Source organism: Lepidochelys olivacea (genome assembly GCF_965140295.1).
Source record: "Lepidochelys olivacea isolate rLepOli2 genome assembly, chromosome: 16".
NCBI classification, from domain to species: Eukaryota; Metazoa; Chordata; order Testudines; family Cheloniidae; genus Lepidochelys; species Lepidochelys olivacea.
In genome coordinates this window covers 9,809,059-9,825,470 of record NC_140426.1, presented here as the reverse complement: position 1 = coordinate 9,825,470, position 16,412 = coordinate 9,809,059, and the positions used below count along the sequence as shown (strand labels likewise).

At 48.1% G+C, this 16,412-nt stretch overlaps 1 protein-coding gene across 1 annotated transcript in view; it reads right to left on the bottom strand.

Annotated features, from left to right (window-relative positions):
• The window catches only part of LOC311531889 (uncharacterized protein), a gene marked incomplete at its 5' end in the record, with an annotated part of 258,086 nt that overhangs the window by 164,005 nt on the left and 77,669 nt on the right, over positions 1–16,412 (bottom strand). The window contains 3 exons of the mRNA XM_084649723.1: positions 3,712–3,750; positions 6,810–6,965; positions 10,756–10,951. Coding sequence (XP_084505849.1) covers positions 3,712–3,750; positions 6,810–6,965; positions 10,756–10,951 — 391 coding nt within the window. The remainder of the gene's footprint in view (positions 1–3,711; positions 3,751–6,809; positions 6,966–10,755; positions 10,952–16,412) is intronic.

Sequence of the window (16,412 nt, the reverse complement as noted above, 5' to 3'; positions counted from 1 at the left end):
ACTTCAACGAGAAACTGCAAAACTGGAATTAATTTGCAAACTGGACACCATCAAATTAAGCCTGAATAAAGACTGGGAGTGGCTGGGTCACTACAAAAAATAATTTTCCCTCTGTTGATACTCACCCCTTCTTGTCAACTGATGGGAACGGGCCACATCCACTCTAACTGAATTGGTCTTTTATTACACAAGCACAAGAGTTAGGGATGAGAGCGCACTCAGGAACCCTAGACATCAGGCAGATGAGGAGAAAACTCAGCGGCTAATGTTGGTGAGTACAGTGCTGCTGTAGCTCTTCAGTTAGTTAGGACTGAGGGCAAACCCCTGGAACAGAGCATGGATGGGTCTGGGCACCAAAGTCCGGCCTACACTACAAACTTACGTCAGTATAACTCTGCCGCTCAGGGGTGTGGAAAACCCATGCCCGCGTGATGCAATTATAGCAACCGAACTCCTGGTGTGGACAGAGCTATCTTGGCGGAGGGCATCTCCTGTCGACACAGCTACCGTCTCTTGGGGAGGTGGAGCATCAATGCCAATGAGAGGCAGAGTCTTCACTAAGTGCTACAGCGGTTCAGCTGCATTACTGCTATGCTGTATGTGTAGCCCAGCCCTTAGAGTCATAGATTCCAAGGCCAGGAGGGACCACTGTGATCAAATCTGACCTCCTGTATAACCCAGGCCAGAGACCTGCCCCCAAATCATTCCTAGAGCAGATCCAATCTTGATTTAAAAATGGTCAGTGCTGGAGACTCCACCTGGGCAAGTTGTTCCAGTGGTTAATTTCTCTCACTATTAAAAATTTACACCTTATTTCCAGTCTGAATTGGTCTAGCTTTGTCTTAGCGCCAAATGATAGGCTAGGAAGAAGATTAGGTAGATTGGATGGGATAGATGATGCGATAGATAGATAGAGACACACACACATACAACCAGTAACTGGTCTTGACGCCAGTTGGAATTTTTAAACAAGATTTCCCCCTAGTTTAGACCTTGCCTTAATTTTTCAAAAGCACCTAAATGACTTAGTAGCCAAAGAGCCACTGAAAGTCAATGAGACTTTGCTCTCCTAATTGCCTGTGTGATGGCTGGGGAAAAAAACAAACAAAAAAAATAAAACAGCTCCTATGTCATTCAGGTGCTTTTGAAAATTGTACCCATGGTGTATTGGTCAAGCCACCCACCTGGCTCTGAAATAGCCATCACAATGACTCAGGAGGCAAAGGGGTGGAGGGGAAAAGAAAAAAGAAAAAAGAAAAGAAAGAGAAACATGTCTCACTTCCTCTTCCCAGTTCTACTAGTATGTTATGATTCCCTCTTAAAAAGGTTATTAAATCCAGTTGGCCCAACCGCTCCCTCGTGATAAATGGTGTAAATATGACAAGCAGAATTATCCAGCTCCAGGACTGCGCAAGAGCTGGTTGGATGGACGAGGGTAAACGCATGTTACCAGCACTTCCCTGGATCTAAATTGCTAACCTTGCCTGGAGACACAGCCCAAGGATCTTATACCCTTGAAAAATGGAGACATGGATTTATGACATAAGCTCCAAGCAATTAATCTAGTACCTTTTGTGCTGATCCACTTATATGATTGCCCTCAGCTCCAGCACTGTACTAACCAAGCCCTTTATAATATGCAATTAGTTAATCTTAATTAGCAGTTAATGAAAACTCTGGAGCTTCCATCTACTTCTAAAAGTGCAGAGTCTTGAAAACAAAAACTACCAACTGAAGTTTATCACAGTCCCTGCAGCAGGTCTGTGAAAGCCTCCTCTCTGCAGAAGCTGATCTCTGGTTTTGATTAAGGGCTTGAAAAATTAAACTTGACCCAGCTCCAGAATCTCGTTATTCTCCCCCTTCGGGCCTGTGAAATTCACCGGCTTTCTTACTATGGCAGAATCTCGCTAATTCACACCAACCAGTAGGAAAGCCACTGAGAATGAGCCGGGTTTCAGAAACAGCCCGGAAAGCAGACAGATAATGGAATAGATAAGGAGAATGCATCACAAACTAGGCTTCTCATTTGGATAACTGTGAAGCTGCGTAATTCAGGGCAATTCATAGTTTGCCTGGAATATCAAAGTTCTCTGATGTATTCTGAGGAATTTTATGGAACACTTTTTCAGAACTGCATATGCTCGGATTTGCACAGATACAGTTTAGTCTGAATGCATGTGCAATTGAGGTGTGTTCAAATTAGGGGCATATTCAGTGAATAGCTACATTTGTGTATTTTGCATAACATTAATGACATGGTGAGAGTGAGACACCATGCCATAGGATTCTGCTATTAAACTTTTGCTGTGACCTACTGTTCAAAACTAATAAATAGTACACCAAGTTTCAAAAGCTACTCACACTTAAACCCTTTAAATTTCCACCTCTGGTTTAAACCTTTCCCCCTACAAATAGAAAAGTGACTCTGGCCTTGTCCCTCATCCCCATACTGAGAAAAGGGTTGGCAGTTATCAAATGAATTTGGGCACTGGTCTGGCAGCTTCTGCCCCTTCCAAATACTCAATGATGGGGGAGTGGCCACAGGAATCTTCCTGGGGCAGATCATTGAAGTCCCACATCAGCAGCGGACGTGGTAGCCATTCTCCTGCTCCCCCAACATCAACTTCAGAATTCACCATCTTCCCATCATCACCACCTCCTCCTCCCCCACCCCCATTTACAAGGACTCCAGGCGGCACTGGCTATCCTACAGATCATTTTTGTTTCCACTGCCACATGACCCGTGTTTACAGCCACAAACTGATCCATCTGTGCAGCCATTTGATTCATTCCACTGTCAGGCAAGAGTTAAAATTTAGCTAACAGCTAAGACAAAAACCGCAGATCAAGCAGGAATGCTTCAGTAGCCCAAGGACACTGACAACTGTAAACACTTGATAAACTTATATGGTCCAATGTCCACCCAGTAACTCAGCTCTTAGAACAGAACAAATCCTCCCTTCACAGCTCACCAGATATCTGTAAGCACTCACCCCCCGCTTCTTTCTCCTGCAAGGTAGCCATAGATACTTGATGTAATCAGGATGACCCCTATACGTACGTACTGTTCCTATTTTTATCTTTGTTCAGAGCTCTCTCTTGACTTGTAACAATGTCTGTCTCTGTATGTACAGATAAATGCAAATGAATGGATAAGAGAATGTATATAACTGGCCATATTTTTGAAGCTGTTTATCAGTCTTCCTGGTACCGTGAATAAACCCCCTTCAATATTGTCTGTGCCTGCCTGATTCTTGGGGAAAAGAGTCTTTTTGCCTAACACCACCAATGCCTGACCAGCCTCTCTATCCATCATCAAGGGTGAAAAACGAAACACTCAAAATGTGCCCCTCAAAACTCTAAGCAACTCCATAATCTTGTGACTCTTGTTCTGCACTTACTGTTTAATATGGTTCATGGTAACTCGATATTTTTTCTGGAAGCTCTTCAGGACAGGGATGTTGTCTAGTGTTTGTTCTGAGTGCATCTAGCGCACTTTTGGGGTGCTTGGGGAAAAAAACCAAACAACTTGTACCCCTGGCTGTGCAATATGGCCTTTTACCTGATAATTATTGATGTAGTCAAAACAATCCATTTGGTTCCTTGAGAAACATCATGATGCATAATGAAATCTTGGATCCCCTCCAAACCCCTCCCAAAAAGGGACTAACCCTGTACACATCCCCCCCCACTGAGTTGGGAAAGTCATACCTGAGTGTAGGATTCCTGAATTTCATTGTTTTTTTTTGCCTAGATGAGAGAGAGAAATATGACGTCACTACCTGAGTAGCTGAATTTATTTAAGTAAGTGATTGTTGATGGCTCTGCTGTTTCCATAGGTTAAGAGCAATGTTCCCTCTAATTTTTGACAGGCCGTGTGCACAAAAAATTTCTTCTGTGCAAATTTTTGACAGGCCGTGTGCACAAAAAATTTCTTCTGTGCAAATTGTTGTGCTTCTGTGAAAATGTTTGCACATTGTGTTTCGCCATGTGCGCGGGGTTTAGGATCTGTGTGCGTGTGTACACGCTCACAGCTTCGAGGGAACAGTGGTTAAGAGCATAGTGGGTAACAGAGCTGGTTCTTGTAAAAAGTCACTCCTTTCAGCATGCTTCTCGCTGCATGAGCAGGACTGGGGAATTTGGTTGGTTCTTTAACACCTGTGCTTCAAGTGTGCACATTTAGCCATTTTTTTTGCTGTGATTCTGGAGTAAAGTTCCAGGAACTTTTTCTCTGGGAACACAGGTCTTTTCCTACTCAGCTCTAGGAAGGGTTACCAATGGGTGTGGCCCACAAAGACCTGGGCTCTATTGTGAGCTCTTCCAGTACACTCTTGGACAAGACCATCTCTGGGTCACAGTTCTCCTGTAAAATGGAGATGATACGAACCAACCGCATGGGATTGTGGCAAGCGTTAGCTAGTAGTTCTGCCAAGCCACGTGAGCAAAAACAGCACCATCTAATGCACCAGTACCATCATTACTGGGGGTGACCTTGAGTAACTCTTGTTGTGCTGCAACTTGGGGCATTTTGCTTCTGAGTCCATACTGAGCTGCCCAGGCTAGCAAAGACTGTGCTAAAACTGATACAAGTTCCTTTGGACTGGATTCCAGGAGGAGCAGCAGTTCTTCTTGAGAAATAATTAAGAACCTTGGTTAAACGGAGACCCACAACGCTTCTGGTTTTCAATTACATCAGTAACTTAGGGCTGGTCTACACTACACAGTTAGGTCGACATAAGACAGTTTATGTCGACCCAATTACATTAGCGTCTACACGACAACCTTCGTCCTACCAATGTAAGTGCCCTGCTACAACAACGTAACAACTCCACTTCCAGGAGAGGGGTAAGGCTTATGTCAGTGTAGTTAGGGTGACGCAGTGTCTGTGTAGACACTGTGTCCCTTATACCGGCCAGCTTGTCAATTTCCTAGCAGGAGCCCTGAAATTCACAAGGAAACCCACACTGGACCCTGCTCCTGGTTAGGAGCGAGGTGGAGGGCTGCCCCGGTTCCTGGCTGGGAGCCAGAGCTTGGTGGCTTGGAACCCTACTCCCTGCTCCATGCTGAGCAGTCTTGTCAATTTCACAGCTCAGTGAGCCAGGAAATTGACCAGGGTACCCTGCTCCTGGTGGGGAGTGGGTGGGGGTGGGGGGCCGAGAAGCTGCCCCTCTTAGGTCAGTGGAAGCGCTTCTCGTGAGGACATGCACCACTGACCCAAGGAAGGTAGCGTGGCCATGCACATTACTGCAATGGCTATAAGTCAACCTTAAATAGGTCGACTTAGGTTTGTAGTGTAGACCAGAGGTTCTCAACCTTTTGCTTTCCAAGAGTCCCCCAAAACATGCTATAAAAACTCCACGGCCCACCTGTGTCACGGTAACTGGTTTTCTGCATATAAAGCCAGGGCCGGCATTAAGGGGTAGCAAGCCGGGCAATTGCCCAGGGCCCCTTGCCACAGGGGGCACCGTGAAGCTAAGTTGCTCAGGCTTCTGCTTCAGCCCCAGGTGGCGGGGCTTAGGACCCTGGGCTTCAGCCCCATGCAGTGGGACTCCAGCTTTCTGCCCTGGGACCCAGCGAGTCTAACACTGGTCCTGCTTGGCGGACCCCCTGACACCTGATCGCAGCCCCCCAGGGGGCTCCAGACTCCTGGTTGAGAACCACTGGTGTAGACATACTCTTAGAGGAGTAAACGTTCATAAACACGATGCACAAGGGAGTTCCGTGCCCAGGCCCTGCTGCATGGCAGTGGGATTTCCCAGTGGGAATGGAACTCCTGAGCACACTTCTCATTAGTCGCACTCTTTCTTTGGTAAATGTCCTGCAACATTACGCAATGCTAGCTGTGTGTGTTTTCACACCCACGCAAGTACACAAGAATGTGCACACACACACACACTTCCTACAGCTAAAACCCCTCCCTCCCAGCCATATCTTCCCCTTTGCACCAAACCCCATTGCCATTTCACAAAGGGAAGTCAAATGCCAAAGCCTCAAATGACACCGCAGCAGCTTTCGTTTAACGGAGGCTCCTGGGTTGCCAGGAGATCAGCAGAGGCTGCAGGAGTAGAGCCATCATCTCCCACGTTGCCATGGGGGTTCTCTGGGGAATGGGCATGGCTCTGTTTGGAATGAGGGATAAAACAGACATGGCCAGTGACCAAGAACTACCAAAATCACTGGCCCATGAGCCTCCCTCCATATGCATGCAACTGTGGCGTCTTCTCCACCCCCACCGCTGATCCAGATTAGCTTCCATTCAGCTTCCCCCAGCTAGCACGATAGTGTATGCTCCCTGCCCATCCATGGTTAAAGACTTAGTGACCCGGCAAGGTCACTCTACTGAGCCACCCAGAAACACAGACAGGGCAATACGGCTGTGAGCTCCCACCCCAGACACAGAGCGGGTTGGGATGAGAGGACACGCACTCCAAAGCTACTGCTTATTCCTAGCTCTCCCCAGGTGCCATCCGACACCGTTGCTGAAACTCTTCCTACCTGCCACTGTTACGTGGGCTATGGGGCAGTGGAACCAGGTAACCAGGTGCTCTGTTGGGCTCCTTTCCGGCCCTTTCTGGAGCACTGACACGCGTGGGAAGGGAAAGACAAACACTACACCGGTGCCCAAACGCAAAGGGTGTCACAGTCATCAGCATATTCTCTCCACACCACTGCAGAAACCTGAGTCCCAAGGGGCTGAATTAAGTCAACGGAGGGACCCCAGGGATTAAGTAGTGCAACATCAGGGATAAACTGAGTCCCACTTTGCAATGGGGAAACCCAAGAATGCTCCTTGCAGGCCCTAGACACACCTCCGGCCACGCGGGAGAAAGCCCCCCTGGGGAGCGGGACTGGTTGCGGAAAGCTTCAGTGCTGAAAGCGCTGGTGCAGCGGGTATTGTAGCCTCCACAGTATTCACCAGCAGCCCCCGGGGCTCCCATCTGGAAGGTCAGCTGCTGCAGAGCACCCTGGGAGGCAAGGAAACAAACAAGTGGAGTTTACACACCGACCCCTGACACTGCCTCTGGAGGACGAGCAGGAAATAAAACGCAAGTGGGATAGGTTTGAATGGAGTTATTTGGACTCAGGGTGTTCAGCAATTACATCGGCAAGGAGATGCTCCACCCCAGCCTACAGAGAAGGAATCCTATTTCAGGGCCAAAAGAGGGACCCCACAGGGCAGGGGTGTCTGAGCCTAGAACGCCTGGTCCTGCACCCTTTTCTGTGTCAGCCTGGCCAAGGCTCTGAACCCCGTGGTTCCCAACACAAACACGGGCACGTCCCCTTGCTCCATGGCAAGAAGAGATGATCAATAGGCAGCAGGAACATCCAAGCACAACTCCTGAGAGGGAAGGATGGGATTCTGCAGCGTGCTGGGCGTCTCCTGAGAGATGGGAATGGAGAAGAGGGTGCTGAGCATCAGCTCTGAAGGGGCTCAGCATGCTGATGGATCAGGCCCTAAATAAAAAAATCTACCCCAACGGGCAGACACATTCCCCCCACCCACAGCCTGAAATTACCTAGAAGGGCTCTGGATTACTAGACCCCCCAGCGTTTGGCAAGACAGGGACGGAAGAACCTGCTGTCCCCATGAGGTCAGTGTTGGCTGGTAACTCCAAACACCACCTTCCCCACACCCAGGCCTCACTCCTCACACTCGGATCCTTGGCTAGAGCGGGCGTGTAAGAAGGCCATTGCTGAAATGCCCAGCTGGCTACCATACAGCAGGGCAGACAGCAGCTCTTTGCCTTCCTTGGCCTTTGCTGGGGACAGCTCTGTGCAGAGGAGAAAGCGCCAGCGGGAGGGAGAGCACATCAGAGCCAGGGGAATCTGAAGAAGAGACAGCCTGTAGGGAATGCAACACTGAGGGCCAGGTTCTTGGCACTGGGAGAGGTGAAATGGGCATCCGGGTGGGGGAGTGGGAAGAGCCCTGCTTGCCTGGAGAAGCCAGGAGTCTCCACAGTTGCTAAGGTTCTGTAATTATTAAAGTCTGAACCAATTCAAACAGGGCTTCTCTGTTAGCCTCCTTCAGAGCCTCTCCTCCCTCTCTCCTGTCTCATGAGCCCAGTGTAACTGGTGCAATGATCTGTTAGCTGCAGTATCATGAAGCCATAAGCAGCTTTTTTCTGCACCCCGTAACTGTCCAGAGCAAACATCTCTCTCCATACAAGCCTGCCCCATTTAGTCATTCTCGCCTGCTGTCTCCAAGGAGCCATAAAAGCGGAGAGGAGATAAATGTGCGAAAGCTGTTGGTTAATCTCCCCAACCCGAGGCCAACTTAATGAGATGAAATCTTCCTTCCAAGCCAAGGGTTTGACCAGGCGATTGGCTGTGAAAGAGAGGTGGGGAAGGGTGACAGAGCTATACTGAGGGAGGGCATTGTGCAGATGATGCAAGATGGTAAGGAGCCTTAGAGCTGCCTTTTGTAATCTGATACCTCTGGTTCCTGGTTTGCATGTTATTGGGGAGGGGGTTTCAGTGCAAAGACCCTAAAATAATCCTGGATCCAATAAAATTTAGGCATTTCCTAAACAGAGCTACTTCTTGTAATCTGCTGTGTGTTCGTAGACGGGAAGCTCTTTGGGGCAGGGACTGTATCTCCAATGCGTGTGTGTAGTGTGCCTAGCACAACGGGACCCAGATCCCGACATGGACCCTTTAGACACTGTGTCTAGGCAAATAATATTGTTATTCTACAGCAGAAGTGTCAAGGCTGAATCCCCACTCTGGCACTCCGAGTGCAGAAGGTGGGGGCCTGCAAGGATTCTAAAAATGAATACTGGCCACTCCAGGCTTGTGTTAAACTCCCAGGGTTACAGCTTTTCTCTGACCTTGGATGGGTAGATGCTGCCACCACTCAAGTGCAAAACCCCTGTGAGAACCCAGGAGGGCGCACTTGGGAATTCCTTCCTGTGGGGTACCCTCAAACCCGTTCACCCCCCTTTGTGGGAAGAGCTGAGAAAGAAAAACAAAGGAAATCAGCTGTTGCCACCAGCTAATTAAACAACATGGGCACAAACCTCTTAGGACACAAAAATCCAATCCTGTTCTAAAAAAAAAAAAAAGGTAAATTTTATTAAAAACAAAAAGAAAGAGAATACATCTGAAAACTCAGGCTATTGCTAGATTTTAAAAAAAAACACTTGCAAGGATTAAGCATCAAGAATAATTTTCTTGAGGTCCAGCTTGAACGTTACAAGCAAAACAAAAGCATTTGGGGTTAGCACAGAGGAGTCCACAAGCCATAAAGAAATAAAAGAGATAGACCTAATTGCGTCTTCCTAGACATTTCCTGATCTACTTACATATCTGGGATTTCAAATGAGTAGTTTCTAGGTATGATACAGATGATTTTTCATACCTGGCCCCAAGATTTTTACAGCGTAGTTGCTTCCTCTCTGCTTCTCCCCGAGAACAACAGACAGACAGACAAAGGGGAAGTTTTTTCTCAATTTAAAAAAGTTCTAGCCTTCCCATTGCTCTTTTGGTCAAGTGCCCACTCCCTTCCTTTTACCTATGTAGAGCAGGGAGACTTGTTAACATACAGGAAAAGCAAGTAGAGAACAGCTACTAAGGGGGATTTTATAGCTAACTGGCTGGCTATAAAAGGGAGCTCCCCCCGCCTGCTTTCATTTATCACAACATGTTGCATTGTCTAAGCAAGGATCAATTGAACAGGAAGGTAGCATGGTCTAGTAGCTGGGGGAATCCTGGTTTATATTCCAGGATCCTGTCACCTTGATGTGTGATCTTGGGCAAGTCATTTCAACTTGTGGGAGCCTTGGTTTATCCCCCTGTAAAATGGAGGTAATTATAAACATCCTGGAGGGTGTGAAAGATGCTAGTGAGGAGCTTAGAGTTCCTCAGGATATGGCTATGCTGCAATCAGGGGCATGAAAGCAGTCTGGGTAGATATATGCACACTAACTTTAATCTAGCTTTTCTGGGTACCAAAAGCAATGAAGAACATGGACCCCACTGCAGGCTAGCAATGAGTGTTCATAGCCAGAGTCACTGGTTGGCTTGCACAGCTATGTCTTTACTGCTATTTTTAGCGATCCTCGCTAGAGTAAAGCGATCACACCTCGGTTTGCAGCGTAGACAAACCCCAGTAGGAACGCTGCTGTGTCAGAGTGCCAATTTTGTATTGTTTGATTTCTCTCCTCCCAAATTTCAGGAGCCACAAGCGTGTTGATTTGGCTGGAAAAGAGATGCTGTGTTCCCTGATGCCCTCATTCGAGCTCCATTCACAGCCAGTTCTTACACATGGCTATTGGGACTTTTCTACGTCAAAAGGCTTACGGATCCTGTCGGGGGATATTAGTGTAGAGTGAATACCAAGCTCTTCCTTCACAGCTTATTTAAAAAGTCACTCATCTCAGAGGACGTACAAAACTAGTCCCTCTCCGTGCCATGCGGGGGCACGTCTGTAACGGACACGTGGAGAAAGGAGTGGGTTAGAGGGGATTTTATTGGGGGTTTCCGTCTCGCTAGCTGACATCATTTCATCGTTTCGGTTTCTCTGACCTAGGAGCAAACCCTTGGTGCACTTTGAAGCCTTGCACTGCACATCACCTGTGTAATAAAAGTAAACAGGGTGTTTTCAGCAAGAGAGGAGATGGGGCTCCATCAGCAAATGGAATTCCAGCATCTGTTCATTAGAGCGCCCGCCCCACCTCCCAGTCCCCCGCAAGTTGCTTACACAGCTCCTTTGGGTTGAAAAAGGAGAGTCTGTGTGTAGGAGAAGCAAATTCTCACCTCAAAGGGAATCTCAAAGGATTCAATCAAGCCTCCAAGAATGACCAGCCCCTGCATGGTGACTCCCATCCCAAAGTAATTGGACCAGCCCACGCTCTCCACCAGCTGACAGTCCACGTGCAGCTCCAGTCTCTCGGAGGAGATGCTGAGGGCAACCTGATGCCAGTCCCCATCACCCAGGATGGAAACTGGGAACCTGTGTGCCCCCGGTTGGGGACAGGAGAAAGACAGAATAGGAGGCTCAGACAGACACAAAACAACCAACATCTTATACAGGGCTGGGTTCACCATTCAGTATTAGCATAGGCCCCCTCAAAGGCTCACCCCCATTGTGCTTTGCAGCCAACTACTCTGGACGCACTGGATAATTAGAAGCCAAAGGAAAGTGTCTCATGGAAATCAAACCCTTCCATTACTTGGAACTGGGCAAATAATTGGGTTTTCAGTTTGGCAAGCAAGCTGGAAAAAAAAATATCAGAAAAAAATATTCAGTTTAGTTCTGAAAACTCAGGTCCCCACTGCCCAGTGAGCATCCAAACCACCAGCCTATGGGCCATTCTGCTCTCTGTCTCGCCCGCTGCAGCTTTGTATAAATACATGGCTGTTCCCTGGGCCAAAGAGAGTGAGAAGGACTCTGCTACCCAGTGATGAAGGCACTCACCCAGGAGATGGGGATTTGTATAGTCTCTCTGCCTGATTCAGAGGACAGATTTGGAGGGAAGAGACCTGACTTTAGGGGTCAGTCCTGGGGCTGGTTTCGTTCAACATCTTTATTAATGATCTGGAGGATGGCGTGGATTGCACCCTCAGCAAGTTCACAGATGACACCAAACTGTGGGGAGAGGTAGATACGCTGAAGGGTAGGGATAGGGTCCAGAGTGACCCAGACAAATTGGAGGATTGAGCCAAAAGAAATCTGATGAGGTTCAACAAGGACAAGTGTAGAGTCCTGCACTTAGGACGGAAGAATCCCATGCACTGCTACAGACTGAAGACCTACTGGTTAAGCAGCAGTTCTGCAGAAAAGGACCTGGGGATTACAGTAGATGGGAAGCTGGATATGAGTCAGCAGTGTGCCCTTGTTGTCAAGAAGGCTAACGGCACATTGGGCTGCATTAGTAGGAGCATCGCCAGCAGATTGAGAGAAGTGATTATTCCCCTCTATTTGGTACTGGTGAGGCCTCATCTGGAGTATTGCATCCAGTTTTGGGTCCCTCATTAGAGGAAGGATGTGGACAAAATGGAGAGAGTCCAGCGGAGGGCAATGGAAATGATCAGGGGGCTGGGGCACATGACTTATGAGGAGAGGCTGAGGGAACTGGGCTTGTTTAGTCTGCAGAAGAGAAGAGTGAGGGGGGATTTGATAGCAGCCTTCAACTACCTGAAGGGGGGTGTGACGAAGTGGGACTGTTCTTAATGTTTCCTCTGAATAGTGTGGGGATGCCTCAGTTTCCCCTATGCAGTTCTTAAGTATCTACGTGGTGGGATAAGGGTGTATGATCGTTGCAGAGCCCCAGAGGGCAGGTGTGTGCAGGGGTCTGGACACAGAGAATGGCCGACACCTTGTTTCCTGGCAACTGATGGCCTGGGCCCTTCCCCCCTGCAAGGTGAGAGCTAAAGGGTTGGAGAACAAAGGAATCAGGTGACCTCCTGGCCCAAGAAAGGGACAAAGCCCAGAGGAGGAGGGATAGGAGAGAATTTCAGTTTGGGGCTGGCTGGGGACACGGAGTGAAGTGCAGACGGGGTTGTCTGGCTCACTGGCCCCCAAAATGGACCCAGCTGAGCGGTCCTGTTCTCTGCACCTACAAGCTCTGTGTTAGACCATGTTCCTGTCGTCTAATAAACCTTCTGTTTTACAGGCTGGCTGAGAGTCACGTCTGACTGCGAAGCTGGGGTGCAGGACCGTCTGGCTTCCCCAGGACCCCACCTGGGCGGACTCGCTGTGGGAAGCGCACAAAGGGGCAGAGGATGCTGAATGCTCCGAGGTCAGATCCAGGAAGGTGGAAGTTGTGTGAGCTGTGTGTCCTGAAGACAGTCTGCTCACAGAAAGGAGATTTCCCCAGAGTCCTGCCTGGCTTTGTAGGGAGCAGTTCCAGAGCATCGCCCAGGGACTCCGTGACAGGGGGCTCCAAAGAGGATGGAGCTTGGCTGTTCTCAGTGGTGGCAGATGATAGAACAAGGAGCAATGGTCTCAAGTTGCAGTGGGGGACGTCTAAGTTGGATATTAGGAAACACTATTTCACTAGGAGCATGGTTAAGCACTGGAATGGGTTCTCTAGGGAAGTGGTGGAATCTCCATCCTAAGAGGTTTTTAAAGCCCAGCTTGACAAAGCCCTGGCTGGGATGATTTAATTGGTGTTGGTCCTGCTTTGAGCAGGGGGTTGGACTAGATGACCTCCTGAGGGCTCTTCCAACGCTAATCTTCTATGATTCTAAGTCCCCGCTCCAGCAACGAGTAAATATTTATACAGAAAAAAATGGAAAAGCTTCCACAGCAGAGATGGAACACACCCAACCCCAGAACAGCCTAGAGCTTGGTAGGGAGGAGATCCGAATTCAAATCCCTGCTCCAGAATGGGGATTTGAATGTGGGTCTCCCTAACCACTGGGCTCAGGATCATTAGGGACACAACATGGTTTTCTAAAGCTGACCCGGACAGCCTTTTTCCCAGCCTAAACTAATCAGGTCATCAAATTCACATATCGTTTCAGATGGACTGAAACTGTATTTCTCAGCAAATAAACTATTTTTTTTTTAAAGTCACTCTGCTCTCCTTGTAACAGACACGCACCATCACTTCAGTCTCTCAGAGCTGGAATATTGTAGCTTTCCAGTGCATTGGGGAATCTGTAGAAAAATCCCCCATCTAGTTAGTTACAGCCTCTTTCCCAAATGTCCATCTGTCCTGAGCAGGCCCCTGTGTCCGCTCATCCCGCCCCACTCCCTCTGCAGGGTAACATGTCACGTGGGAACCAAAGCAATGGAATTGACTGCACTCTACTGACTATCTCCCAGTCAGCCACTTTATCCAACACTGTCCTGGAGTTTTGCAGCTGGTTTAGAGTCAACTTTTCCAGCTGGGATTGGGGTGGGGGGATGGACGGGGGACAGGAGGGCAGGGAGGTTGGTTCAGTCAGAGCTTGAACAGCAACGCTGGCTCTGGACAGATCTTGCCTCACTGCAGATAGCAGCATGTGTGGACTTTCAAAGGCTTTAAAAATTCCACCCAGGACTGGCTCTGGCAAGGCAGAGATAATCCCATCCCCTGAAACTGAATGGTGCAGGGACCCTTTCCAAGCTGCCTGCAGAGTCCCCACCTGGCTCTGGTCCAATCCTCGAGTCATAGGTTGTGTCAGCTGGCTCTTTTATTTAGGCTGGCACTTCCCGCACCCCAATTTCTCCGACCCCTGGCTTTACACTGCGCCGATTCCCCCGCCTGCCACATATACGATATACTCAGCGCACGAGGCTGTTTAGAACCATCACTTTGCCGTTGTGTCATCTGCAGCCCCGAGCCAAGGCACGACTAAATCCGGAGTCACAGTAACAGGGGATGGGTCACTGGGAACACAACTCCAGCTGCTGCTCTGGACGCTCCCTGCCTGCCAGTCAGCAGCGAAATAATTGGGGAAACCAGTTATGAGGCGTTCATGGACCAGGCAAGAAAGGGAGCCTCCCTCTTTTCTGGAGAGTGAGGAAAGAGGACTGGATCTCAGCCAGGATCCTTGGAAAAGGCATGGCTGTGTCTGAAACAGGCTTTGTGGGTTTCATGAGCAAAACAGATGTGTCATTATGCACATCATGACAAATAATCATAAAACCATAGAAGCGTAGGACTGGAAGGGACTCAAGAGATTATCTTGTCCATCATCCTATACTGAGGCAGGTTTAAATAAACCTAGACCATCCCTGACAAGCGTTTGTCCAACGTGATCTTGGAAACGTCCAGTGATGGGGATTCCACAACCTCCCTTGGAAGCCTATCCTGGAGTTTAACTATCCTTATAGTTCAAAAGTTTTTCCTACTATCTAACCTCAACTTCCCTTGCTACCAACTAAGCTGCTCTCTTCTTGTCTTACCCTCAGTGGACAAGGAGAGCAATTGATCGCTGTCCTCTTTATAACAATCCTTTGTGTATTTGAACACTTAGGTCCCTACTCAGCCTTGTCTTTAACAAACATGCCCATTTCTTTCAACCTTTAATAATAAATATTCTAAATGCCATAAAGTTCTTATACAGCACCCTTCATCGACAGATCTCAGAGTGCTGTACCAAGGTGGTCACCAGCATTATGCCCATTTTTACGGACAGGGAAACTGAGTAACAGAGAGAAGCGACTTGCCCAAGGCCACACAGCCATCTATTGGCAGAGTTTGGTATAGAACTTGGGTCTCCTGACTCCTCTAGCCACTAGGCCACAATCCCTCCCAAATGACCAGGTCAGAATGCGATTTCAGTCCAGAATGAACATAACGATTGCTAGGCCAATACCAAAGCACTCAAGTTGCCATACGGAGGTGGGTGGGATCTATCCATCACACATGAACCATCCGCGTAGCACGGTAGCCTGGATTCGCTGCAAATTATTTTCTTCCTCCAACCACAACATTTCAAACCTGTGAAGCATTAGCCCAGGGGGGAATCACTGGCATCTGGACCCGTAAGAGGCTTCCCAGGTGAAGAACAGTATCAAAGGCCTGCCTTGTGATGTCGACTGAAGTGTGGCCAGACAGACTGAACTCAGATATTTGTAAAAAGAAAAGGAGTACTTGTGGCACCTTAGAGACTAACCAATTTATTTGAGCATGAGCTTTCGTGAGCTACAGCTCACTTCATCGGATGCATACTGTGGAAACTGCAGCAGACTTTATATACACACAGAGAATATGAAACAATACCTCCTCCCACCCCACTGTCCTGCTGGTAATAGCTTATCTAAAGTGATCATCAAGTTGGGCCATTTCCAGCACAAATCCAGGCTCTCTCACCCTCTTCCCCCCCCCCTTTTTTTTTTCCCCCAGGGACACACACACACACAAACTCACTCTCCTGCTGGCAATAGCTCATCCAAACTGACCACTCTCCAAGTTTAAATCCAAGTTAAACCAGAACGTCGGGGGGGGGGGGTAGGAAAAAACAAGGGGAAATAGGCTACCTTGCATAATGACTTAGCCACTCCCAGTCTCTATTTAAGCCTAAATTAATAGTATCCAATTTGCAAATGAATTCCAATTCAGCAGTTTCTCGCTGGAGTCTGGATTTGAAGTTTTTTTGTTTTAAGATAGTGACCTTCATGTCTGTGATTGCGTGACCAGAGAGATTGAAGTGTTCTCCGACTGGTTTATGAATGTTATAATTCTTGACATCTGATTTGTGTCCATTTGAAGGTCGCTATCTTAAAACAAAAAAACTTCAAATCCAGACTCCAGCGAGAAACTGCTGAATTGGAATTCATTTGCAAATTGGATACTATTAATTTAGGCTTAAATAGAGACTGGGAGTGGCTAAGTCATTATGCAAGGTAGCCTATTTCCCCTTGTTTTTTCCTACCCCCCCCTCCCAGACGTTCTGGTTTAACTTGGATTTAAGCTTGGAGAGTGGTCAGTTTGGATGAGCTATTGCCAGCAGGAGAGTGAGTTTGTCTGTGTGTGTGT